Below are 27,208 nucleotides of genomic sequence, written 5' to 3'. Positions count from 1 at the left end.
AATAATCACGCCCCCACACAACCAAACGCAATGGCAGCACAAATTAGCCGCTCTAAAGAGGCGTGAGGATTGGGTGAAAACAGATGCGTTGTTGTGATCAGCCTTTCAAGGCTGTCAGGGATCAGATTGATTGACAGGCCCTCGCTCCTCCTCCTCCCCCTCCAGGTGACCCGCACGGTGATGAAGGCCATGCTGGCCCTGCCGCCCGGAGACATCTACAACCTGACCGTGACCGCCTGCACGGAGCGTTACCGGAACAGCTCCATGCCGCACATCATCAAGCTGGGTCAGCTACTGCTCGCAACGCCCTGCTGCTCGCTCAGACAAGCAGCTCACCTCCTGCACACTACGCCCAACCCTCTCTAACAAGAGTAGGCCACCACAATAAGACACGTTGCTCAACCCTCTCTAACAAGAGTAGGCCACCACAATAAGACACGTTTGCTCAACCCTCCCTGACAAGAGTAGGCCACCACAATAAGACATGTTTGCTAAACTCTCTTTGACAAGAGTAGGCCACCACAATAAGACACGTTGCTCAACCCTCTCTAACAAGAGTAGGCCACCACAATAAGACACGTTGCTCAACCCTCTCTAACAAGAGTAGGCCACCACAATAAGACACGTTGCTCAACCCTCTCTAACAAGAGTAGGCCACCACAATAAGACACGTTGCTCAACCCTCTCTAACAAGAGCAGGCCACCACAATAAGACACGTTGCTCAACCCTCTCTAACAAGAGCAGGCCACCACAATAAGACACGTTGCTCAACCCTCTCTGACAAGAGCAGGCCACCACAATAAGACACGTTTGCTCAACTCTCTCTGACAAGAGCAGGCCACCACAAAAAGACACGTTGCTCAACCCTCTCTGACAAGAGTAGGCCACCACAATAAGACATGTTACTCAACCCTCTCTGACAAGAGCAGGCCACCACAATAAGACACGTTTGTTATTTCTGGACAAGGAAACAAGGGAGTTATTCCTGACATTATTTTTATTTTTTGACGACATTGGCTCAGGCGGTAAGAGCAGTCGTCTGGCTGTCGGAGGGTTACAAGTTCGATTCCCGCCCTCGGTGTGTCAAAGTATCCCTGAGCAAGACACCTAACCCCTAAATGCCTTGCATGGCAGCCAATAGGCGTTGGTGTGTGAGTGTGTTTATGAATAGGTGAATGAGAAGCATCAATTGCACAGCGCTTTGGATATGTAGTATTCTTACAGAACAATGCACAAAGGCTATGCTTGCTGTATTAGGTTATCGAGGGCAGTAATGAAAATTCACTTTTTCTTTTCTTCCCCTCCACAGAGCCGGCACCGCCCAAATCTCTGTACGCCGTGAACACCACCCACACCTCGGTGACCCTGCTGTGGGTGGAGGAGGGGGTGGTGGACTTCTACCAGGTGCTCTGCAGACAGGTCCGGCCCAGCAGAGACCTGACGGTGAGACTCATGACTATTTTGAAAGCAAACTACACTAAAATACTTGGTGATACCTTTTAACGGTACTTTTAAGTTTTTTTTATATTTACACTCAAAATCCTATTTCACTTAATTTTTTGCCAAATATGCACATTCCCGTGTAAATTATTAATAATTATTAAATTATTTACACACATGTAAATACAGGGTGGGAATGTCGCACCTGACACAAGCGGGAAAACAGCATATGAATGAGCGCCGTAATTGAATCGATTTTGCTACGAAAACGCCATTGTGAGAGGGTATCATATAGGCTATCTTTTTAATCTGCAAAATATACAGATCGAGGCACTGAATGACTTGGGCTGTGTTGAAACCGCACACTAGCACGCCACCACTCGTACTAAATTTCAGGCTGATTTTTATTGAGTAGAATAGAGTAGAGTAGAAATGAGTAGAATTGTACTTACATGACATTACATTACTGGCATTTGGCAGATGCTCTTATCCAGAGCGACGTACAGTTGATTAGACTAAGCAGGAGACAATCCTCCCCTGGAGCAACGCAGGGTTAAGGGCCTTGCTCAAGGGCTGTGCGGATCTTATTGTGGCTATGTAACAGGTGATAAATTGCCTGAGTCCGAGGTGGGATTTGAACCCTGGCCTCTCACTTGTCCAAATATTTGTTGAACGAACGCGTTACCAGTCAGCTAACTCACCTCTAGCCAAGGGCAACGTTCTTTTGAATTTGAGGGTTACGTCATCGGGGAGTGTTGTCGCGATAACCTGCTACCAGCCTTCGCTTTCACTGCACCATCCGTGTTACTAGCGAACTAGCTGAGCTAACCATGCTACAGCTACACCAGGGATTAGAACCACCGACCTCGCGTGTCCCAGTCCTTTACCTTTACCTTTACCTTAACCGCTGCGCTACGCCACTTCCCCCGCTCTCTGCAGGTGAGGGAGCCCCAGGCAGTGCACTCGCACGTGACCACGGTGACCAAGCTCCAGCCCTCCAGCACCTACAACTGCAGCGTGACCAGCTACAGCTACAGCACGCCCAGCGAGCCGGCCTACATCACCGTCTCCACCCCAGGTAACGGCCCCCCTCTCCCCCCCTGCATCGGCATCCCCGCGGTCCCCCCGCCCCACACTCCGTACCTGTCGCACCGTGGCGGCACAGGTAAACTTGACTTCCCGGGCTTCAAAGTGCTTTTCATCAGCCCATGAAGAGTCGGTGAATGACATGACAGGCACTAGGGTCCATATTTGTTTCCTCAGTCTATGCTTTGGCCCTGTGTGCTTTCAGCCCGAGAAATGAACCCCAGCATGGGAGCTATTTTGGCTCTGGCTGTCCTTGGTCCATATACGTTTCCTCAGTCTTTGCTTTGGCCCTGTGTGCTTTCAGCTCGAGAGATGAACCCCAGCATGGGAGCCATTTTGGCTCTGGTTGTCCTTGGTCCATATATGTTTCCTCAGTCTGTGCTTTGGCCCTGTGTGCTTTCAGCTCGAGAGATGAACCCCAGCAAGGGAGCCATTTTGGCTCTGGTTGTCCTTGGTCCATATTTGTTTCCTCAGTCTATGCTTTGGCCCTGTGTGCTTTCAGCTCGAGAGATGAACCCCAGCATGGGAGCCATTTTGGCTCTGGTTGTCCTTGGTCCATATTTGTTTCCTCAGTCTGTGCTTTGGCCCTGTGTGCTTTCAGCTCGAGAGATGAACCCCAGCGTGGGGGCCATTTCGGCTCTGGTCGTCCTCAGCGTGCTCCTCGTCAGCCTTCTCGTGCTCGTCTTCCTGGTGCTTCGCAAGAAACACCTGCAGATGACCAGGTAAGTGCCAGCTCCGTTCTGTACAGCACTCTGGATAGCTTCTACTAAATGACTAATGAAATGTAACAATGTAATGAAATGTTCTCTGATGTTGCTGCAAAGCGCCAGTCATGCTGACAAGTTGTCCTTTGGAAAACGTTGCAAAAAACATTATCCCCCAGCCAGCTGGACTAGATATGAATACTATTTCACTGACACGAGAGAGCAACAACTACGCTTAAAGACAAGCCGAAACAGAAGTTGGAGCAGCACTAGCTTCCACGAGATGGCGTATACAGGATCTTTTGGGGGAACGTTTGAAGGACTGATGTCAAATGAGGAGGGGGGGGAAGTCACATGAGATTGCACGCTCACAGTGTGAACAGAATACTGATTGGAGGGGAACAGAAACACGAGACATTTCATCAACTTACAGACAACGTACACCATGACGTAAAATCACGTATTCCAGGAAGTAGAAGCATTACAGTTTTTTACAATTTTTTGGAATATACGCTTTAAGACGTGTCCGTTTGGCAACGAAAAATTGACTAAATTGAGGAAAAAGTGAATTTTTATTTCAGCTTGACTTTAAGACGGCCGGCAGAATCTTCCCTCTGCCGGCTCAACAGCCTGTAACTCCAGTAAAACGTCCATTCGGCTCCATTCAGTGGGGGCTGCATTGAGTAGCTGAGGGCGACCGACTGCTCACAGCGTTCACGCAAGGGGTGGAAAACGCTCCATTAACCCAACGTTTTGCGTTGCTTTTTTCCAGGGAGTGCGGGGCCGGAACCTTCGTTAATTTCGCCTCGTTTGACAGGGACGGGAAACTGCCGTACAACTGGTAGGAGCGCGCCCCCTCATTTTAAGCGATTCTGTTTAATAGTCCGTCCCCATGTCAGGGAACCCAGGGATCCAGGCCTAAAGCGATTACAAATTCAAGATGGCTCCCTTAAATTGAAGAATGTCCTCAGACGTGATAAGATTATCCCCCCCCCCCTAAACAGAGCACAGCAGAGTTGAGTTCATGTGGCAGCCACTAAAGATTACAGTGACATCTAATTCAGTTGCTTCCCTTATCTACCAGACCTGGAGAGTCAAATGTTCTGCCAGATTAGGCGAAAGGATTGGAAAGATTAGGCATTTTACTAATACTTAGTGTACACTTAGCGTTCTTAGCCAGTGAAACATGTACTGTAGTGGCATGAGCGAATGCAGACACCTAAAAAGAAATGTCATCAACTTAGGAGGGAATTTTGCCCTCATGCATTACACTTTGGCCTTCATTTGTAAAGAAAAATTATTAACGGAGTGGCATCCATTTTCTTTTTCCTTTTTTTTGCTGTGTGGCAGTTTTTTTTTAAAAGAACAATACGATGTGGCCATACCATTATCTAAAAACTATGGGGGGAGGGTGGGGGGTTCAATTTGCTTGGGAACTTTTGAAGCTTGCTTTTTGAAAAGCTTAAATCACGTTTCACAAAGACATGCATGGAGTGTTTACTAAATTGTTCCGAATAGCTCCCCTGGATTCTGCTTATTTCTGTCACGGTGTTGTCAAGGCTCTTATTGAACATGGTAAATGATTATGAAATTAATTTATGATTATTGCTTGCGTTCAATGCTGTAACCTACCTACCGCCCAGGGACAAGAAATTAAATGTGCTTTTAGCTAAATCTGGTTCTCTTCCAGTCAAATAACTCAAAACAGCCCATCTGATTTCCATTAATCTTCTAAGTTGGAAGTAATTATGTGCAAGTAGGACTTCACAAACCAGTGCAGTATGAAATCACTCAATTAGGTTGAGCAGAGGCACTAGGTAGTAGGATGGAACCATGTCTGAAAAAATGGCCACATTCTCAAGCAGTAGATGAACTCATGAACTCGAAAGAGAAGACTCACCTCGGGTTTCGGGGTAAAACGGGGTTTCCCTGGACAGAGCTCAGAGGTTGCCACACCGCTGTCAAACTTATCCATTTATTTTTTCTGTGACAATTTTAAAACATTTTTTTTTTTTTTAAAGCTGCATGACAACTTAACGCCTAATGAACCACTAATTGAGTATTATTAAGCACTGTCTGCTACCAGCACTTACTAACAGAGCCCAATGTTTTTGTCCCTATCTGTACCCCGTTTTTTAAACTCCCCAGGCGAAGAAGCCTTTTTGCCTTCCTTACACTACTGCCATCCTGCCTTTGGACTGACTATCTTTTGGCTTTTTATATTAATCCCTGGTAAGTAGCGCTGGCTGACGGCCACCCCCCCGCTGCATCATGGGTAACGGTACGAAAGCAACAGCCTGCTGGTTTCTAAACACACAAGAGAGATAACAGAACGGTTAGAACGGGCTTCTCACGATACAAGGCAAACTGTGGTGCATGACGGAATTAGGTATGTCACAGTGCGTTATAGTCACCCTTTTCGGTCAGGTCTTTTACATTTACATTTACATTACATGTTATTTAGCTGACGCTTTTATCCAAAAGCGACTTCCTGTAGATTAGACTAAGCAGGGGACAATCCCCCCTGGAGCAATGCGGGGTTAAGGGCCTTGCTCAAGGGCCCGACTGCTGCACGGATCTTATCGTGGCTAGACAGGGGCTTGAACCACCAAGCCTGCGGGTGCCAGTCATGTACCTTAGCCACGAGGCTACAGGCTGGATGTGCTCGGTCTATCCTGGCAGGGAACTGCATGTATGCAAGTGAAGCGAGGAACTTTATCGATGGTTATAACTAATAAACACAAGGGAAGACATGCGTGTACATGTACCCACTAATGGCGAGGCACTAATAAGAACAAGGCTTTGGCATTAATCCTCATACGATGCTTGCATGCGTGTGTGATGAACTGCGACACGAGTGGGCATTAATGAGAATTTGAAAATAACTCCTAAACAGTCCAGCGTATTTTTTTCTGGGGTTGTCAGTTGTACATGTACAGTGGCTCCAGAAAATATTCGCACCCCTTCATTTTTTTTTGGCACACTTGTTGTGTTGTAGATTTAATTTTAAATGGATCATTTAAAATGCCATTTTTTTTCCCCCTATCAATAAAGTGTGTATAAAGTGGAGTGGTCTGAATACTGTATGAAGCCACAGTAGATGCTGTAGAAAATTGAACCTGAATAGCTGGATAAACGGGTATTTCTCTGAAAAAACTAAATCGCAGAGAAGGTGTTTGGTTGGACGTATGAGTATTCCAGGGTCTTCGACTCAATGGGTCAGTTTCACAGACCCAGTTCAAGCCTTGCCCTCGACTAAACTCGAGTTCGAACGGAGATTCCCCGTTTAGTCCAGTCCGTGTCTGTGAAACCTGCCCACTTAATGGAATTCCAAAATAATTAGTTTTACGTTACATACCCGGCGTTTGGCAGACGCTCTTATCCAGAGCGAGCGCTTCTTCAGTTTTATAAAAACAGAGACATCTGTAAAGGTATATCGCATCACATTTAATCAGACCGCCGGCTTACGGAACTCGTCATGCAGCACCTGAGGTGTTACGACTGTTCCGGGCACGAGATGCTTTCAGACAATGACTCTGCAGTCTGCCGCAGAGTGTGCCGTTAACAGACACCGCCGTAAGTGATCCCTAAGTAGATTTTAAACGCATCTCCGCACCGCACGTAACGGTTAACGGTCAAGGCGGGACTCGGGAACGGAATGGAATAACCTCCACACCCTGCCCCCCCCTCTCCACACCCTGCCCCCCCCCCCCCCCCCTCTCCACACCCTCCTCCCAAAACCCCCATATCAGTGTAATTGTACAGCGGGACGGGTTTCTGTGCGCGCTCACTCCAGAATGCCTCTCTGTCGTGTTCATTTGCAGGAGCAAGACTGCTTTAAAGAAACGGAAGCTGACAAGGTAAAGCCACGGGGGGGGGGTTGTCAGTGACATCACAACCGTCTGTAATATCGCCAGGCAAGAGTGCTGAGTGCGTGGCTTTTTGGTCACGTCTGGAAAGCACTTTTAAGATAATATTCAGTTATAGTTATATAGTTATGACACTTTTTTTTTCCCCATTTTGTCACAGCGGTAGAAGGAAATGTGTAAACTCAAACAATTCCCAGAGACATCTTGGAAGATGCAGCATCAGCAATAGCGATAGCGGCTAATGACACGGAGGGCTTGTGACCGCTCCAGTGGAAAACGTGTTTATTCTTCGGGAGTGGCAGTTTCACAGATCGAAAAACACAGATGAAGCTGGCAACACGATTTCTTTTCATCTGAACAAACACCATATATGAGACATATTCCCACTGGCATTTCTCTAGCAATGACAATGGAGGCCATTTGCATGGTTTCATTTCATTTCTGATATTAATATTTCTAGTTTGTGGCAGGCCCTCCACTCCCGCTCTGTATGTAAATATACACAGAAAAACAACAGAAGCCAATGGAAGAAACGAGTGTTGTGAGTGCGGAGATGTGTAGTTCGCAGTAACACAGGAGAGTCTGAGCTGCATAAACACAAGAGGAGTTTGAGCACAGCAGTCTTTGTTTGCAGTAACTTTACTACTTTGTACTTTCATCCATCGTTCTAAAGTGACCTAAAAATGGAAACCACCCTAACGATCAGAAGAAGGAAAACGCGCGAGAAGGCCGTGTTTATTCTACACTACAATTCCCATAGTTCCTCGTCACAGGGAACTATGGGAATTGTAGTGTAGAATAAACCTGTTTTGACTGCAAGCCGTGGGTGGCCGCTACATCCACCCAAACCGAGGAAATGGCAGATCGCCCTGTAGAGGGTCTAACCCACCGCCGCCCTCTGTCCCCTCAGCCCAGTGCAGCTGGATGACTTTGACGCCTACCTGAAAGACATGAGCAAGGACTCGGCCTACAAGTTCTCCCTGCAGTTTGAGGTGAGACACGCTCACGGGCTCACCGGCCGGCCCCGGGGGGGGTGCGCGTTTCATTACATTACATAACTGTTATTTAGCTGATGCTTTCATCCAAAGCAAATTACAGTTGATTAGACTAAGCAGGAGACAACACCCCCCCCCAGAGCAATTAAGGGCCCAACAGTGGTGCAGATCTTATCATGGCTTTACCGGGGACTGAACCACCAACCTTCCTGGTCCCTGGTTGTGTACCGTAGACACTAGGCTATAGGCTGTCCCATAGTCAAACTTCACCCATAGGTTAAGGGTCATACTGCTTAACCAATGGAAGTTGATCCTATCCCAAAAGAAAGCCCTTAGATCTGCACCATTTTTTGGGCCTGAAATGAAATTCATCTGATTAATCATATTCAATGCCCAACTAATGGTTTAAGAGAAGGAAATCGTGTCTCACCGTTTTTTTTGGGTTTCCAGGAGCTGAAGAGCGTTGGTCTGGACCTGTCCCATGAAGCTGCTGATCTGCCCGTCAACAGAGCCAAAAACCGCTACACCAACATCCTGCCCTGTGAGTGCCCTCCCAAAAACCACCATCCTGTGAGTGCCAGCCCCACACTTCCTGTGCGCTGGGACTGGCCCCGCCCACCAGGAGCCCTGGCCACGCCCCTCGCCCCAGCCCTCAGCGCTGCAAACATAGCCGTTCAGATCAGACAGGGGCTCACGCACAGGGTCACCGTCTCTGAAGCACACTTTCACAGTCAACATCTCTGCAGATCGCATCCTAGGTTTTGGGGATTCGCAGGAATAGCTGCCACAGCTCCGCCTTCTTTGGCCATCGCCGTGCTCAGCTCTGCTGCTGTCCACTGCACCCTCCCCCGAGTTCATTCAAGCACAATCAGAGCAGTGCCTTGTGGAGGTACAGGACAGTCCTGCTATCAGCCAACATCAGGCAATGAATCTTTGGAGGATGGCAGTGTGTTTTTTTTGGCACGGCCCCTCGTGCTGAGCAAGCTTTTAGCTGGGGGGGGGGGGATAATGACGTGGAAGCGATCCCACACAAACTCCGGGTTCCCTGTCCTTCACAGACGACTTCAGCCGCGTGAAGCTGATCTCCATGCACAACGACGAAGGCTCCGACTACATCAACGCCAACTACATTCCCGTAAGTCCTCCTGCCGAGCTGCACTCACCCAGGGCAGGCGCAGACACGAAAACACACACTACCATACTACCCACACTAAATTTCAGGTTCAATTTTCATCTAAATGTAGTACAAGTAGGAAGCAAACTACGCGGTTTGGACCACAGACACAGACACGGGCACACAGCTCAGCTGATGAGCTGAAGGAGGTTAACCCCTCATGGCACCGCTGTGATTGAAAAAGAACAACTGTGTCCGCAAAGAATGTACCATCTGTCGACTAAGCATCCTGTCTAGTGCATACGTTTAAGCATGTGAGAAATATCCTCCATACTATTTTCCAGTGGTACTGCGGAAGTGTTGTAAGACTTCCTGCCCTTGTAGTAAAAAGGGCTCTGCCTCTTCCACTCCGTGGGAACCCCTAAAAAGTAAAGCTTACTTCCTGAAAAGGGTGCTCCTGAATACACTCTGCAAAACCACAGATAAATTAGTACATCTTCCGCTGACTTCAAGAACTTTTAGAGAAAATGTCACCTACTTAACAGTCCCATCCAGCATACCCAACAAGTAGACTCAACAGTAGTCAAGTGCACTGATTTGAAGGCTTTTTTTTTTATTTTTTATCCCCTGAAGCTCATTTCCTGGTCATGCTGAGAGCCACTGCGATTGGTTCCAGTATCGGTCATGTCGACCTGTTTACAAAATGCTTTTCACATGAGTCAGCGGGGTGACATAACGGTTGCACGGTCCAAAAAACTTTTTTTTTTGGACACAGCCAAAAGAGAGAAAAAGAAGCTCTTGTCTGTACGGGATTTGAGCCGCGTTCCCATTGGCCAGGCCTCTCCGCTCTGTGTTCCCCCCCCCCCCCCCCCAGGGGTACAAGTCGCCGCGCGAGTACATCGCCACCCAGGGGCCGCTGCCGGAGACGCGCAACGACTTCTGGAAGATGGTGCTGCAGCAGAAGTGCCGCGTGGTCGTCATGCTGACGCAGTGCAACGAGCGCCGGAGGGTGAGGCCGCCCGCCTGTCAATCACGTCCCGTCGCCCCCGGCAACGACAACACCCCAAAAAACACCACCACCGATCGGCTCGGTCTTTAAACAAGAAATGGATATTTACATTACATTACATTCGTGGCATTTGGCAGACGCTCTTATTTATCCAGAGCGACGTACTGTTGATTAGACTAAGCAGGAGACAATCCTCCCCCGGAGCAATGCAGGGTTAAGGGCCTTGCTCAAGGGCCCAATGGCTGTGCGGATGTTATTGTGGCTACACCGGGATTAGAACCACCGACTTTGTGTGTCCCAGTCATTTACCTTAACCACCACGCTACAGGCCGCCCCCTATTTCATTATAATCCTACAAATTCAATGGTTTCTAAACTTCACATGGACAATTCACGAGAGCCTCCAGAAGCTCTTTTGCACACGGAGAACCACTGGGAGCAGTGGAGCCAGCACTCGACCGTACTGGAATAAACCAGTGGCCTGGCATCCCATGGTATTTTCAGAGTATGAAACCCCACCCTATGGCTGGAGTGCAAGGCAGTGCATTGGACATGTTTGCAAACTTGCTCGTGGTGATGTTACAATAACCGCCTTTGAAAAATACAAAAAATAAGTTACGGCAACTAGTTAACCTTAGCAAAGTTCTGTTTCAAAATCTCAGAACAGAACACACTATTTTTAGTTATATTCTTAGTGCAATTGGTTCACATTCTTCTCAATGCAGATGGTAAACTTGCATACTTAATTCTGATACGTCACATGCCAATAAGAGAACCAATCAGAGTGAAATTTACCCACAATGAACAGAATCGTTTGGTACACAGACAAATATTAGACATGTCAGCCACTGGGATTTTGGTTGAAACTGAACCACAACTTTCCGGGACCCATTTAACCATGCATCCTGAACTGCCACAACAAGGTCCGCACAGCCGCTGGGCCCTTGAGCAAAGGCCCTTAACCCTGCATTGCACCAGGAGAGGATTGTCTCCTGCTTAGTCTAATCAACTGTATGTCGCTCTGGATAAGAGCGTCTGCTAAATGCCAACAATGTACTGTAATGTAATGAGAACAACGTTTACATACAACAGATGTATGTAGATTATGTTTCACGGAGGAAAATGCTGTTGAATTTTGCGTCTCGTTCCCTGTTTTTACCAGCAGTGCCACGTTTGGGCTTAATTGTCACAACAGTAAACATATTTGCAAAAGAAAATCTACCCAGATCAGCACAGGATTATTTGTGAAGTCTTACATCTGCTTATGCTTATGTCTGTACAGGGGGGTGGGTATTATGAGAGAGCTTATACTTAAACAAGAGAGCCGGAGCACAAAAAGATAAAACACAAATCGGTTATCTGCTGTGCCAGCTCGACAATATGGGCAAGGCAGGATTTTAAAAGCGGAGCGAAATTACCGACGGACCGCACTGCAGCCATCTCGCATTGCAATAATTACCATTTGCGGAGTGAAACCACGTGACGTGAGGGACAGTCCGTTCTTAACCGTCCCGTTTGCTGGTCACGGTTATCGATTTTTTACACCGCTAACGGCCGACCACATCGCTGCATAATTGAGACCACTCAGAGGCTTAGTGCATTTTCAAACTCTGATTTAGAGGTCTCTTCCCATCGTTAATCGTCGGTTTCTGCATCACTAGCTTTTACGCACATCCGGCACCGGGAGTTCCGATTGGTACAAAAAATAAAAATCAGCTGACAGATCAACCGACTATAGGATATGGTTGGACTGCTACTTCAGTTATCCGATTATTCTATATATATATTCTATTTTATAACGGTTAGTCATTATGAATTTGATCACGCTAGCGCTTCAATCGGTTTTCAGCGCACTCGTCCCTGGTTATGATTTGCTTTTTGTTGTACGTCGCTCTGGATAAGAGGACCTGCTATATGACTGTAATCGTAATGTAGTCGTATTGTGATGGTTGCAGGTGAAGTGTGACCACTACTGGCCCTTCACGGACGAGCCGGTGGCCTACGGGGAGATTGTGGTGGAGATGCTTTCGGAAAAGGAGGCGCCGGAGTGGACCATGAGGAACTTCAGACTGAGCTACGTGAGTTCACCCAGGAGTGCTAGCAGATAAGACCATGTGCTCATTCCAATACACTTTTTTTTCTCCGCTTCTTTCCCTTCCGTAAATCGAGCAAGGTCCGCCATCTTTAAGGACATTCCAACATCTCGAATGTTCCTCCTAGGAGCTAGAAGTAGAAGTCACGGGGGGAACACTGTAGAAAACACCAGCGCATCCTTTGCGGAAGTATTCATTCAGAAAGTTTGACGTTTCAACACGTCTGTAGCCGACGTGGCTTCGAACTGACGTTTGACGGAGCATGGGCATTCCGTTCTCCTAATTCACATCATTGCTTGTATGCGTTTGTCAACTGCAAGGAACGGGTCATGCTAAAAGGGAGATGGGGGTCGTGGGGGAAGTAAGACCATGAACTAATTAAGTCCCCCGGTCCCCGTGTGGATACCTTCTGCTCATAATCTATTTCCAGCCAGGAGAGGTCACGTATCTGAACATATGGGCTGTGGGTGCTGGCTCAAGAAAGCAAGAACACTCACAGCATTTTCTTAACCCGTCGCCACCTGCTGGCCACACGGGGCAGCGCTGCGACTCGCAGTACTGCGGTTGAAGGTGCCGTCAGTCACGCGACGCGGTTTGGCGTTTTTTCCCCCGACAGGCGGACGAGACGCAAGACGTCCTGCACGTGAACTACACGTCCTGGCCCGACCACGGCGTGCCCACGGTCAACGCCATCGAGAGCATCCTGCAGTTCGTGCAGATCGTACGGCAGCACGCCACGCGGACGAAAGGACCCATCGTGGTGCACTGCAGGTAGGGTCGCGGCCGCGACCACGGCAACCGACACCCGGCAACCGCGCCATGGCAACGCGCAGTGGTCAAGAGCAGACCGTAAGGTCAAAAACACTTCTTCCATTGGCTCCAATACACCAGACAAGCTGATTAAAGTGTAGAAAAGCGTATTTGAAATCTACAACGACGTATTTGATGGGCCAAGAGCTTGGCCAAAGACTCACAACTTAAAATCTAAAACAGTACTTTAATCAGAGGCAGCTGCTTGCATAAAAACCTGAGGGCCACAAACATCCCTGGGCTACACATTTCAAGTCTCTTTTTATGAGGTAGAGCAGTTTGATTGACAGCCCTGTAGTCGGTAGAGCGGTGTGACTGACAGCCGTAAGTGCGGGTGTGGGGCGGACAGTAGAGCAGTTTGATTGACAGCCCTGTCGTCGGTAGAGCAGTTTGATTGACAGCCCTGTCGACAGTAGAGCAGTTTGATTGACAGCCCTGTCGACAGTAGAGCAGTTAGATTGACAGCCCTGTCGTCGGTAGAGCAGTTTGATTGACAGCCCTGTCGACAGTAGAGCAGTTTGATTGACAGCCCTGTCGACAGTAGAGCAGTTTGATTGACAGCCCTGTCGTCGGTAGAGCAGTGTGACTGACAGCCCTGTCGTCGGTAGAGCAGTTTGATTGACAGCCGTGTTGTTTGCCCTCAGCGCGGGCGTGGGCCGGACGGGGACCTTCATCGCTCTGGACCGGCTCATGCAGCACATCCGGGAGCACGAGTTCGCCGACATCCTGGGCATGGTGTCGCAGATGCGCTCACACCGGCTCTGCATGGTGCAGACGGAGGTGAGGACGCCGGCCACACACTCCTCACACACACTCCACACACACACACACACACACACACACACACACACACACACACACTCCTCTCACTCACACACTCCTCACACTCCTCACACTCCTCACACTCCTCACACTCCTCACACTCCTCACACTCCTCACACTCCTCACACTCCTCACACTCCTCACACTCTCACACTCTCAAGGGGGTTCCCCGGTGTCCTGGCCAAATTCCCAAATCAGCTCTTTCAATCCGCCACCTAATCGTCCCCTGATTTAATCAGCTATAATCGTTCTCTCCCTCTCCACCTCAGCTGATGTGTGGTGAGCTCAAAATGGCGGCAGGTTGGTGCTGGTCTTAACTGATTAACCCGTTATCAGCCGTTTCAAAACCAAGGTTGAGCTGGTCAAACTGTGTCGAGCATAGAGCTGGTCTGAACTGGTCAACCAGCTATCAGATGTTTCAAAACCTAGCTTGAGCTGGTCAAACCATGTTGAGTTGGTCTGAACTGGTCGAACCAGCTACCAGCCGTTTTAAAAAAGCCTCTCCTCCCCAGGAGCAGTACGTGTTCATCCACCAGTGCGTCCAGCTGATGGGGAGGAAGAAGAAACAGCAGTCCGTCACCAGCGACGTCATCTACGAGAACGTGACCAAGTCCTAACCGTGCAATGTGAGTGCCCGACTCGCCTACTCAATGTGGAGAAATAACCGAACTCAAACTCCGGTGTAGCCACGATAATATTGGCACAGCTGTGCCCTTGAGCAAGGCCCCTTAACCCCACATTGCTCCAGGGGGGATTGTCCCCTGCTTAGTCTAATCAACTGTAAGTCACTTGGGATAAAAGCAACTCTTTCTCCCTTTTTCTCTCCCGCCCTCCCCTGCTCTTCCCCTCCAAAAATTGCAGGTTATTCACCATCCTCCCTTGCTTCAGGCTTTTCGTTGAGACCAAAAAGTCAACACAAGATCAGAAGAAAAAAAAAAAAAAACGACAACAAAAAAAAAACTAAATGTTTTTGCAGATTTTTTTTTTTTTTTTTTTGATTGAGAGGTGGAAGCAGGGGAAGGAACCTTGCCTTAAAGAGTCTTCAGTGACCAACCGCGTTCCAGACAGACCCGGCGATTTTCAGCTCGACGGACCAAGTCGCCAAACCGACTGAAATGGGTTGGCCGGGGGGAGGGGGGAGGGGGGAGGGGAGGGGGCTTTAACGGGCGCGCACACACACCCACACCCCTCCCCAACCTGAACGGCGTTTTTTCACCAAACTGCAACAAGCCACAGATCTGGGTCAGAACAGAGAGCCGTCCCTCTAGTGGCGGAACGGAGGAACTGACGGTCGTTGTCAGCGACAATTCCTTTTTTGGTTTTGTTCTAGTTTATGTTGATCTCAGGATTAGCCAAAACGTGGCTAATGGACAATGTTAGGCTCCTGTGTTTTGTCCCAGTTGTCGCACTGCCGTGGTACGAAAACCGCAGAACGACCGTAGACATTTCGAGGGAGGCTGGGAATTGTAGTTCACAGAGAGACAACTTTATTATAATTTTTTGTTTTTACATATCGTAAGCCAGTCACACGGTAGCTTTAGTTTTCACACTTTTTAAAGTAGCTACAGTGAGTTGTTACCCATAATGCCACAGCGACGTGAGTATCGCTGATGGGGGGCGGGGGGGGACAGCGAGAGCGAATCGAAACCACACTGCCACCCCATGGGGTCACGTAACGTAATCTGTGTGTAAGTCTAAACCGTACAAAACAGCCCCGGGGGAGACTCCGGAATTTTCCGTGCGTTGTATGCGCACCGTGGATCGTCCGGGACGGAGAGAAGGCTGGGGGGGCGGGAATTCTGCACGCTACCGCTGCATCGGCATGGCAACGGCATGGGTTTGTGGTTTTATCCACAACGGGAAAGTGGCCAATCACAGGCAGAAGAGGACCTTGGGGGGGGAATGGTCACAGGCCAGTTGCATAGTGTACATATGCATAATAAGCACTTATACAGTATCTGCTCCGTATTCTACTGCTATGGCACCGGTTGTCTGAAAAAAAAGCCAAGTACTACATCAGCACTGCTACACTGATGCTGTGCAGTCAGAACAGGAGGTGTACAAGTACAGCATCAGCAGGGGGGAATGCGTTCCAGGCTGGGTTTTCCAGTTAACTCTTGTTGAGTAAACTGTTTTACACATTTTATGGCAATCCCCCTTAGCAGGTTCCAGACCTAAATTATGAGTAGTGCTGCAAGCATCACTTTCATCATGGAAAAGAAACAAAACGCAAAAAACTAAAACAATTTCTCAATGTTGTACCTTCAGATTAAGTTCTTCTCTTTTCAATTAGGCTTTTCAAATGATTAAGTCTAGAGGTTAAAACAGGAGTGTCCGTTGAAATTACAGCACCATCATTTTCAGCAGAAGCCATCAGTGCTCAACTTTATTTTATGTGCGAAGCGAATAATGTTGCTGGCATACAGCCTTCATAATGCAACTTTGTTTTAGCAGCCAAAGCTATGAAATGTGCCACAGGTATAAATATAGATACTGCAAATTAATTCTCTACCCATGGCTGTAAATCTGAAAGGTGTTTCAAGAAGAGGCCTAAAAAAATGCCTTTTCTTTTTTTTCTTTATAAGAAAATCTTGAAATGATAAAAGGATTTCGCTGCCTGAGAAAGAATTTACATTTTCTACTGCAAGTTCCCGAAATAACTCGCTTTTATTTCCCAACAAGCTGCCATGAAAGCAAAGGAACAAAGTTCCGCGTGAGAGATTCGAACAAACAACATTCCTGACGTCCCACAAGAGTCACAGACCAGACCACTGCCTCCACACTGTCTGATCTTCAGGGGAGCGATCTCTGTATGTTTCAAACACAAAAACACTCCTATGCGTTTGCATTGTGAATGCAGAATGAAGAATGGCTACACTTCGCCTCTTACTGCTGCTGTGTTCTTATGTACAACCATAGGGCCGTCACACCAAGATTAAACCATGTTTATGTTATCAGGGTGTTGAGCTACAATCATGAAAATGATGATGAAGTGTGGTGTCCGGGAAAACAAAATGTTTGTGCAAATTTAATGACCAACTGTTCATTGATGATCACGAAGTAGTTTTGTGTCTCTTGTAATTTTGCACTGAACTCAATTGGGCTGACAAGGGCACACACACGCCCTTTTCCAAGTTGTCATTTCAAATATCCTGATGTGCATTTAAAGGTATCGTTTTACATTTTCCCCACACTCCAATTTCAACTCCAATTTCAACACGATTGCTTTGCATTGAGGTTTTCTGCACTATGAAAACCTAAATGTAACCAAAACCTAAACGGCTATTTATCAAAATCACAAAGCCAGTGTTGGCATGATTACTGAGCAAAAGTGAAACCAAACAGGATCTGGATTTGCTCAACACAGTCACACTTTACATCCCCCAGAAATATGGAACGTACGGGTTTGTGTTCTGAATGACTTGAAGTCACTGTTGTCCATGACCAACATAGTGTTAACAGACAAAAGTACTGTTCCATAAATTACGCACCGAATAGTTAAGCCACAGAGTCTATTCTCTGTCCAAAACAAACTGAGTCAGTCCACACAGCAGGAGAAACTCCACAAATCCATGAGGTCCTTTGAGTAATGATGCAAACAGACTGTAAAAACAGTGGAAACACCTGAGGCAGCCATCTCCAAAGAGAACCTGGTTTTTTTTTGCATGGACAGGCAGTGATAAATGTAACATGGTGTGCATTGTCTTGTGGTCCATTTGAAATGGCTGTGCAGTGCTTGTTCTTAATGTGTTCCCAAACGCCATTCCCAGACCAGGGGGGCAGCATTGAGCACCTCGAGGAATCAAAATGTCCGCCCTGACTGGGCGAAGCAGGAGACAGAACCCCTGCCACGGGCACATCCAAGCATAGGAACTGGCGCACTACTACGAAACGGAGCGACTACTTCTGCGATTACCGATTTTATTTTGCAGGCCCACAAAGACACTTTCAATCCACGCAGGACCTCTGTAATTTTTCCACCACTAAAGAATGGACTAAAGAATGGCAGAGGCAGAACATGGCCTCCTCTGTCCATCTGAAACTGTTCGTAGACTGTTCCGGAAAGGCGGTCACATGACGCAGGATGGACTAAGCTCCGCCCCTGGGGGGAGCTATCCCCCCCCCCCCCCCCGTTGATCGTGCGAAACAAAAACACTCTCCTCTCTCCCTACCTCCCCAGCCTTCTCTCAGACCAGGAAGAGAAATAAGCCGAGTGTCGTGTATAGGTAGGTAGCACTTTTATTTTGATTTTTTTTCTCCACGGTTCTCTTTGTGCGGCGTGTGCGTCCAGTCCAGACTGTTCGTCGTTGGTGCCGTTCGTGTGCATTTTTTTCGTCACTTTGCTAGAAGGATGATCGTGTACGCGCTGGGGCAGCCGCGCTGGGGCCGCTGCCTCAGTCTAAATGTGTGTGTTCCAAAAAAAAAATAAAAAGGCTTCAGTATCTATCCCAGTGACCACGGGGTTCAGTCTCTTTTTTTGGGGTGGTGTGCTACATACACAATGGGGGGGGAAACGGTCTTCCTGGCACAGAGAACCGTGTTGGTAAAGCTGAACCTGATGTGGCCTTTGGGCAGAAGCCATGAATGGAGACACTTTTACATTATATTACATTACATTACATTAATGGCATTTTGGCAGACTCTTATCCAGAGGGACTTACACTTGACTAAGTCCTCCCCTGGAGCAATGCAGGGTCAAGGGTCCAGCAGCTGTGCGGATCTTATTGCGGCTACATCGGGGATCGAACCCCCAACCTTGCGGGTCCCAGTCATGCACCTTACCCACTACGCGACAGGCCGCCCACTTGCTTTAAAAACCCTTCTGAGTGCAGCTGGGCTCCCGATCGCAAAAACGAGTTCGAGGAACTGACATCTCCCAGGGATGGAATAGGCACAGAAATGTTGCGTAATCGGAACCTTCGGTTCCTCAAACTCAAAAGAATATCACAGCGTATGACACTGCGGGAATAGCTGCAATGCCCAACCCTGGCTCTTTCACTCTTGCCACCTAATCATCCTCTGATTCAATTAGCAAAAACATTGTTCTCTCCCTCCCCACTTCTGGCTCAAAATGGCTGCCGTGCATCACCCAGCTGGGTACAACACATTGGCGGTGGTTGAGGCGACTTTCCGCCTTCTCACCATAAGCGCTTTGAGTGTCTAGAAAAGTGCTGTTAATGTAACGATCAATCTATCGCTATTGCAACAATACACCACTGGATACACCACTAGGTGGTGCCCTGTCAGAACTAACCATGTCTGAGTGTAGCTAAACACTTCACAGTAGAGGGCAGTGTCTTACTATATGCTGATTACTCACAAGGAATGAGAGACTTTTTACACCTCACTGTACACCAGTAACATACACGTCCCAGAAGTGGTTGTGACTTTTTGTTGAAGCTGAACTGCTCCCATCCTAGAAACGAGGTCACTGCAGTCCCTTCTCAGTGCACCGGTTAAACAGTCATCCCCCCACTGCAGAACACCAAACATCGCAATCCAGTTTCGTCCAGTTTTGCTTATATTACAGTCATCTGGCAGACACCCTTATCCACAGCGACGTACAATAAAGTGTGAATCATAACCCGGGACAAGTGCCCTGAAAACCCTCGGGGGGGAAATACGTTTCCAAGTGATCACTCGGAAAATGACCCTTGTACAACAACAGGAAAATGACCAGAACCAGCTCCATGTCTCAATCCAGTTTAAACCAAAGCAGGCCTACTACGTCCACCTTGTTAACGTGTCTATAAATAGCCCGCGAGTTGCACATGAAGTCAATTCCCACCTGACGAGCAGACGTCTGGGCAGGCAGAAGGCAGAAGACAGAAAGCAGGCAGAGCAGGGGGGAAAGGTACGGTAAAGCGGTCTAGCGAGCCCAGCGCCAAGAGCCTGCCGCCCGATTCGACCGAGTCAGCACTGGCAAAGAGCCGCACAGATCGTCCAGAGGTCTGAGGCATAAAACGCGCATTAGCCACGCCCGGAAATGTGCAACTCAAATAACGTTCTCAACGAAACCGCTTCTTCCCCCGCACCTCAAATCACGCTCCTCGAGGGCCCAGAACTGCCGCTTTTCCCACCCCATCCCTTTAACCTGGGCGTGAAGGCTGAGGTACCGATTGTTCAGGTAATTACCTGGGTTCGGATTGATTTGTGTCTGACCTACCGCAAGGATAAGGGCGAGGAGCTTGGCAGCACAATGCGGGAGTGGCCCCAAACGCACAGACTTAACCTTTAGAACCATAAACGCATAAAACTCAATAAAGCCACTCGTCCAAAAACACACGGAAGGAACGGATGAACGTTTGATTTATGCAGCTGTTTATCCAAAGTTATATGACAGCAGCCAAATGCAGGGCTGAATTCACCTCACCAGACGACTGTGGTCGCCGATGACACAGAAGATATGTTCAGAATTTGTAAGCCACACTGGAAAACTTTTAATTAAATCTGTGAGGGGGGGGGATGGATAACAGAGGCTCATCTTCCATTGGTGGTAAGTTTTTTTTTTTTTTTTTTCTGCTCTGCATTTACAATAAAACCAACACGACTTGACATTCAAATCTGTAATTCTATAAACGTAGGTGGAGAACTGTGGCTACAAATAAACTGCACACAATTCCATCAAAGAATGCATGCAAGAGGCTGCGTTTTATTATACTTCAGCACTCTGAAGTGATTATGGTTTTTACAGAAAAATCTTGACATCCGATTTTGCAGTACCAGGATTAAACATTTGAAGAGCACGCGTTTTGGAATGTCGATGTCAGTATTCAAGAACTCCCTCGCTTTCACACAACAGTCGCGATTGTCACATCAGCACATTAGAATGTTCTGTAAGACGATCTTACAACCTTAAAGGGCTAAAGCAGCTCGCTTTAAAGCAGACCCACGTTCTCCTTACCTCCAGCAGGAGACGAGCACGGCCGCTCGGAGCTGCGTCTCGTTCTGCTGGGCGGGCGACGCTCGGGGAAGAGCTCGGCAGGGAACACCGTCCTGGCCGAAGAGACGTTCCCCACGGGGGTACGCACCGGCGCGTGCGTGGGGAGACGGGGACAGGCAGGCACCAGGCGGGTCACCGTAGTGGACACGCCCGGCTGGTGGTGTGACTTCCAGGCACGGGACACCCCGGAGCTGCTCAAGCAGGAGATCGTGTGGCGGGGTGCCACTCGGTCCCTCCCTGGGCCCCACGCTTTTCTCCTGGCGGTCAAGGCGAGCTCGGCCTTCACGGAGAAGCGCAGGAGAGCCGCGGAGGAACACCTGGCGCTTTTCGGCGAGAGGGTTTGGGCGCACACCTTGGTGCTGTTCACCTGGGGGGATTGGCTGGGGCACACGACCGTGCGCCAACACGTCGAGAAACAGGGGAAGGCCCTTCAGTGGCTGGTTGAGAAATGTGGGAACAGGTACCATGTGCTTAGCAACAAGGCCCCGACGACTGTTGCCCAGGTCGCAGAGCTGATGGACAAGGTGGACAAGATGGTCGCCGGAAACGGCGGTCGACATTACGAGACGGACAGAAAAGCTCTACAGGAGGAGGAGGAAAGGAGGGAGGCGGTGAATGAAAGAGTGAAACAGAGACAGGCGGAGGTGAAGAAGCAGAGATCCCTCCTTACAGGTGAGTTTATTCCCACCTGCACAGCTTTACACATAATGGTCAGACTCATCAGTGAACTGCAGTTCTCAATGAACCAAATTAATGACCTATTTTTGAGCTTCTATTGTGAGACAGAACTCTGAATCTTACCTTTCTTGCTATTTTGCCATTTAGTCAGTCAGATTATGCAATCAAGACACTATTATATTCTCAGAAGTGATCATACAACTGAAAGATACCTCGTAACGCAGTGGTTCCCAACATTTTTTGGCTCATTTTGGCTCATGACCCCATTTTGACATCACACATTTCTGGCGACCATAGAGACTTTTTTTTTTTTTTTTCTAGAATTAGTTCTTGATCATGTTTGTTATACTATGTTGCAAATACAGAGTAGCCAGATTAGTGCACAAAGTGACATTTTATTTTCCCTGATCAGGAAATACATGTACAGTTAGGTAAGTTACAAGGCTTGATTAAAAAAAAATAATAATAATTTTAAAAAAAAATTTTTTTATCAAATACTACACATTTCAGGCGACCCCATTTCAATTCCGCGGGACCCCACGTGGGGTCGCGACCCTATGGTTGAAAAACACTGTCGTAACGTATTTGTCACACCTCAAACTTGCTAACGTGCTAATACAGCACTGCAGAAACATGGTTTGGAATTTATGTAGTGCCTTTATCCAAAGCGCTGTACAATTGATACTCCTCATTCACCCATTCATACTCATACTCACATATAAAGGGTGAGGTGTTTGCATGGGATGTTAATGAGCCGGATAATCAGATGCACTGCAGGGGGAACAGTGACCTGGCTAACAACTGCATTACAGGGGCGGTGCGGAGTCTCCCGGAGCTGAGGGTCGTGCTTCTCGGCGCGCACCGGTCGGGAAAGAGCTCGGCGGGGAACCGCATCCTGGGCCGCGGCGAGTTTCGGGTCGGCGCCAGGACGGCGAGCTGCGCGGCGGGGCGGGGCGGAGCCGCGGGGAGGCGGGTCACCGTGATCGACACGCCGGGCTGGTGGATGAACTACCGCGCGGACGAGTCGGCGGAGTTCGACAGGCGGGAGGTGCGGCGTAGCGCGGGACTGTGCCCGCCCGGGCCCCACGCCGTCCTGCTGGCGGTGCGAGCGGACAGGGCATTCTGGGATACGCACCGGCGGGCACTGGAGGACCACGTGGAGCTCCTGGGGGAGGGCGTCTGGAGACACGCCGTGGTGCTCTTCACGTTCGGGGACTGGCTGGGCGGGAGGAGCGCGGAGGAGCACGTGGAGGCGGAGGGTGGCGCCCTCCGGTGGCTGGTGCAGAAGTGCGGGAACAGGAGCCACGTCTTCGGCAGCGGAAACGGCGGCGAGGTCGCGCAGCTGCTGGAGAGGATCGAGGAGACGGTGGCGGGGAACGGAGGCCGGCATTACGCACCCGGCGGGATTTCGCGGGAAGCGGAGGAGGAGAGGAGGAACGCAGTGGAGCGGAGAGCAAAAGAAAGGATGAGCAAAGCACAGGAACAAAGAAGGGCCATTAGATCACTCCTCCCCGGTGAGTACAGTCTGTCCATCTCAAGCCATAATACATTCTATTGTCCTTACTATTTTACAGCATATGCAGGGTTGGTTCCTGTCCATTACTGAGAATCCTGTACTATAACAAATGGCTCTTAATATATATTGAGGGATGATATTATGTCACTAATAGCCAGGACCCATATTCACATCCCCTTTTAACAAGTGTAATAAACTCATGTGTTCATTTCCAGTAATGGACTACGAACCTTTATTTTACCAGGCAGGTCAATTAAGAAGAGGATTCTCATTTACAGTTCCTTATGGAATGAAGTCCATTTTTAACCCGATTATAGACTGAAAGCTGGAATCAGTGGGGGTGCAAACTGCTGAAGTGTGTACTGATTTTTCAAGCGTAAACATAAAAGGCAGAACCAACACAGTGTTAAAATAATAACCAGCTCGGGTGTTATTCCACTGCTGAAGTTGGGTAATAAATGTTGTTTTTCCCCCTGATAGGAGGCATCCCCACGCTCTCAGACCTGACGGTTGTGCTCCTGGGAGGCGTTAGTGTGGGGAAGAGCTCAGCAGGAAACACAATCCTGGGCAGAGAGGCGTTTGAAGCCGGCCTGCAGACAAAGCGTTGGCGTAAGGCAGAGGGCAGGGCGTGCGGAAGGCGGGTCACCGTGGTGGACACGCGGGGCTGGCGAACGGGTCGCTCGGAGGCGGGCGAGCGGGAGATTCGGGACGCCCCGTCTCTGCGCTCCCTGAAACCGAACGCCCTGCTCCTGGTGGTGAACGCGAGCGCGTCGTTCACGGAGACGCACCGGAGGGCGACGGAGGAAGGCCTGGAGCTGCTCCTGGGAGAGGGGGCCTGGAGCCGCGCCCTGGTGCTGTTCACCCACGGCGACTGGCTGGGCGGCACCGCCGTGGAGCAGCGCATCGAGGCGGAGGGTGGCGCCCTCCGGTGGCTGGTGGACCGCTGCGGGAACAGGTACCACGTCCTCGACAACAAGAGCGAGGGAGACGCTCAAGGGCAGGTCAGAGAGCTGCTGGAGAAGATCGAGGAGACGGAGGCGGGGCGGAGGGAGGCCGAACGACAGCAGAGGAACGAGGAGATTACCGCCCAGCTCCACGCACGGCGTCTGGAGGAAGAGCTGGACACAGATCCGCTCTTACCCGTCTGCACTGGTCACCATCGCTGCGGTAAATGCCAACGTGATTTAATCAATACTGACACCGTATCGTTCCTTTATTTTACTTCATATTATTTTTATTGTTCCTTTATTCTTTTTATTGTTATTACAGCCAAACATGATCACATCTCAGCAGTCTGTCAAAATATATAGTCTTAAACACTTAAGCATGATCTTGTCATGAGCATTTGAGAAATTTCATTCAATGGAGCTTTGTATACTGGTAATCACGTGAGATTTGAAATTCTAATCTTCCATTTTACAAAAGATGTTAAGTCAAGAAATTGAAACCCTGGGTGTTACCAATTCTCTACTATACATTGAAAATGGACAGGTGAGTTGTTTGACCAATGAATCCCAGGGATTACATTCTGGTGCATGTGCTCGGTCTTTCCAAGTTCACACTTTGAAGGAATATAGGCTTTTTAAGCATTAAGCAGTTTAGTTTTTAGTTATAAATAGAAATGGTCCGTGAAGTCCACCATTAGATTTTCAGTGAAAAGTTTAAAACCATAAAACTGGAGTTGCAGTCCTAACACAGTTCAATTACACAGAGCACTGCGATCATTACTGCTGCCACATTGTGAATGTTCTAACAGAGCTTACTGGTGTGTTGCAGAGACAAAGTGGGGCAGTTCAGGCAAGACTTTGGAGACGCAAGACTCGTTAAAGCTCCACATCCTGCCAGTGCTTAGCCTAATTCTGCAGAGCAGGAGCAGACCTGGTAGAAGCGCGGGAGAAGGCATTACACCAGGCAGGGGGCGGGAGGGGTCTCGGGCCCAGGAGCCAGGAGGACCACCCCTGCGGATGGAGAGGGACGAGAGCAGGGACGGGACAGCGGGACAGGTGGTGAACGCCTCTGGTCCCAAACCTCAGAGGCCCATCCTGGTGTTCCCGGGAGACCAGCCGAGCTGGAGGTCCCGGGAGAGAGCGGGGGAGGTTTCGGGTAAAGTCTGGGCGGAGCTCGCCGCGATCCTTTTAACCCGCGTGGAGGGGCTGAACGAGGGCGACGGGCCCGTCCGATCGGGCAGCGGGGACACCGCCAGCACCATCGAAGAGCTGGAAGCGTTCATCGACGCCTACTTCGAAACGGTGAGGGGGGGTGCGGTGACGAGCCCGTCTGCGGTGGAAACTCGGCCGGACTACAGCACGGGGTCACGGCGGCCCTCGTCCAGCCGACCCCCGATCAGGGTCGGCGGAGGACACACCGAGCCGGACGACGGGAACCCGTCATCGATCGAACAAAAACCGTCCAAACTCGACGTCCTGGAAGCGATGCAGAGGCGCTTGGCGGACGTGGACCAAACGCTTCGGCTGAGCCTTCAGGTCCTCCGAGAACTGAGGGGGAACGCTAAAGAACCGCATTCCGACGGCGGAGAACCAGGAGAACCGGAAGAACCAGAGGGAGGCAACGAGGGCCGCATCTGATTACGGTTGTCATGCCGACTTTCGGCAGTAATTTCTGAATCGGCCCCGAACGTTTATGCCGGCTGACTGACATTTTGGCTACATTGAAGACTTATTGTGTCCCTAGACTGTCACTTTTACTGTGATGCAATCTAATCTACAGTGTGACTCAACCAGTGTTGGTGAAAACAGTCAATTGGCTCGTGTAGCCAGGGTAATCGATGAAAACAAAGACCTGCATACACACCAGCTGTCCAGGACTGGAATTGTCCACCTGTGATGTAGAGCAACCGGGTTTCTGTGCATTTCAGGCAAAAACCCAATATGGAATTCACAAGCTATAACCTATAATATCTTGAATTCATGTTCTTTTACATTACAGTTTTATTTATTTGCAGAAACCCTGGCCAAGACCTGAATGGCCAACAAATAGCGAACATTCAACAATCGATTTCAATACCACAAGATAAAATTCTTGTATTTTTTTGTATTCCCAACATACAAGTGATTAAAAACACTAAACAAATACAAATTCTAAAATGCTCGTTTACACTGCTATTACCACTTGCAGCCAAAAAGCCAGGAAAATGTTTTCATTCTATAGTATTTGGAAGTGATGATATGTTGTCGAGGTATTGTGCATCATATATAAAATAAAATGTAAAAATTCTAGAACAGTGCTGGATTCAGTGTTCATTTATGCTAAGATATCAGTATTGCTTTTCACAATGTACTCAGATTCACCCATAGAAACCAACGTGAACCAGAAGTTGCATTCATGCATAATTCTGTTTTTCGTAGAATATGGGAGAAATGGCAAAGATGTTGCATTCTGAATATTGTGATTATAGCGATTGTGACTGTCAATTCATTTTCAAGTCGAGACGCATGTGCAGATTCACAAATGCTGAGTATTTGTAAAACTCTGACTTTAAAATCAACTGGGCTTGTTTGGGGCTGTCAAATCAGTTGTCAATTGGAGACCCACTGTTTGTGAGCCATTCTTGTAACTGTCGTGAAATGGTGTAATTTAGGCAACCTCTGTTTAAAGGCTGATAATTCATAAATCCATGCGTGTATCATTAAATTATAATTAGATATATCCCATGAAGTTAATACAATCGCCAAGAAAATGCACTTATTACCGTAACTACGCCATGATGCATCTCCGTGAAATCCCAGAACCGTCTCTTTCTTCGACACTGTCTCTTTTCTGGTCTCAAAGTCCCCCCTCTTGCAGCTGATAAAAACAAATAAGAGAATTATCAGATGTAGAAGAAAGGCAGTTGAAATATTGCCCCCGCGTATTGCAATTTCCTCTTTTTCCAAACGCAAAAGCTTTATCAAGGATCAGCAGCGCAAGTATACGAATGAAAATACCAATGTTTACGAGGATGGAGAGGAGCAGAAATTAACAGTTACTGGTACGTTACTAGCAAACCAAGCTTGCCTAAATACATTTATCAATATGAAATAAGCCACCCAACTAAATATAACTAAATATTACCAAACTAAATATAACTAATGGCTTAAATAGCTTGAGAAGATAACCAAGTTAGTTATCT

At 48.5% G+C, this 27,208-nt stretch overlaps 2 protein-coding genes across 3 annotated transcripts in view; both read left to right on the top strand.

Moving 5' to 3' along the window:
• The window catches only part of ptpro (protein tyrosine phosphatase receptor type O), a 46,045-nt gene extending 30,959 nt beyond the window's left edge, over positions 1 to 15,086 (top strand). For both annotated transcript variants that reach the window (XM_061229418.1, XM_061229417.1), the window contains 16 exons: positions 166 to 286; positions 1,311 to 1,444; positions 2,381 to 2,519; positions 3,129 to 3,249; positions 4,004 to 4,072; positions 5,380 to 5,463; positions 7,056 to 7,091; positions 8,011 to 8,092; positions 8,546 to 8,636; positions 9,154 to 9,230; positions 10,084 to 10,218; positions 12,173 to 12,295; positions 12,927 to 13,081; positions 13,765 to 13,900; positions 14,455 to 14,568; positions 14,804 to 15,086. In XM_061229418.1, coding sequence (XP_061085402.1) covers positions 166 to 286; positions 1,311 to 1,444; positions 2,381 to 2,519; positions 3,129 to 3,249; positions 4,004 to 4,072; positions 5,380 to 5,463; positions 7,056 to 7,091; positions 8,011 to 8,092; positions 8,546 to 8,636; positions 9,154 to 9,230; positions 10,084 to 10,218; positions 12,173 to 12,295; positions 12,927 to 13,081; positions 13,765 to 13,900; positions 14,455 to 14,559 — 1,608 coding nt within the window. In that variant the 3' untranslated portion in view covers positions 14,560 to 14,568; positions 14,804 to 15,086. The remainder of the gene's footprint in view (positions 1 to 165; positions 287 to 1,310; positions 1,445 to 2,380; positions 2,520 to 3,128; positions 3,250 to 4,003; positions 4,073 to 5,379; positions 5,464 to 7,055; positions 7,092 to 8,010; positions 8,093 to 8,545; positions 8,637 to 9,153; positions 9,231 to 10,083; positions 10,219 to 12,172; positions 12,296 to 12,926; positions 13,082 to 13,764; positions 13,901 to 14,454; positions 14,569 to 14,803) is intronic.
• Positions 15,087 to 18,293: 3,207 nt separating this feature from the next.
• LOC133118843 (GTPase IMAP family member 8-like) lies at positions 18,294 to 25,664 on the top strand. Its single transcript, XM_061229102.1, has 5 exons — positions 18,294 to 18,339; positions 20,856 to 21,557; positions 22,376 to 23,077; positions 23,560 to 24,246; positions 24,856 to 25,664. Exons 1-5 carry the CDS (start codon positions 18,294 to 18,296, stop codon positions 25,662 to 25,664), a joined length of 2,946 nt encoding a protein of 981 aa, XP_061085086.1.
• The last annotated feature ends 1,544 nt before the right edge of the window (positions 25,665 to 27,208 follow it).

Source organism: Conger conger, chromosome 19 (genome assembly GCF_963514075.1).
Source record: "Conger conger chromosome 19, fConCon1.1, whole genome shotgun sequence".
Taxonomy (NCBI): Eukaryota; Metazoa; Chordata; class Actinopteri; order Anguilliformes; family Congridae; genus Conger; species Conger conger.
Note: the sequence above shows the minus strand (reverse complement) of the source record. Positions and strands in the feature narration are given on the sequence as shown.

Bases quoted from the DNA above. Each gene is read 5' to 3' on its own strand.
- LOC133118843 (XM_061229102.1), top strand. From the start codon at position 18,294: ATGATCGTGTACGCGCTGGGGCAGCCGCGCTGGGGCCGCTGCCTCA. The intron at 21,558-22,375 runs GTGAGTTTATTC...ACTGCATTACAG, and splicing joins GCAGAGATCCCTCCTTACAG to GGGCGGTGCGGAGTCTCCCG. The intron at 24,247-24,855 runs GTAAATGCCAAC...GGTGTGTTGCAG, and splicing joins CACTGGTCACCATCGCTGCG to AGACAAAGTGGGGCAGTTCA.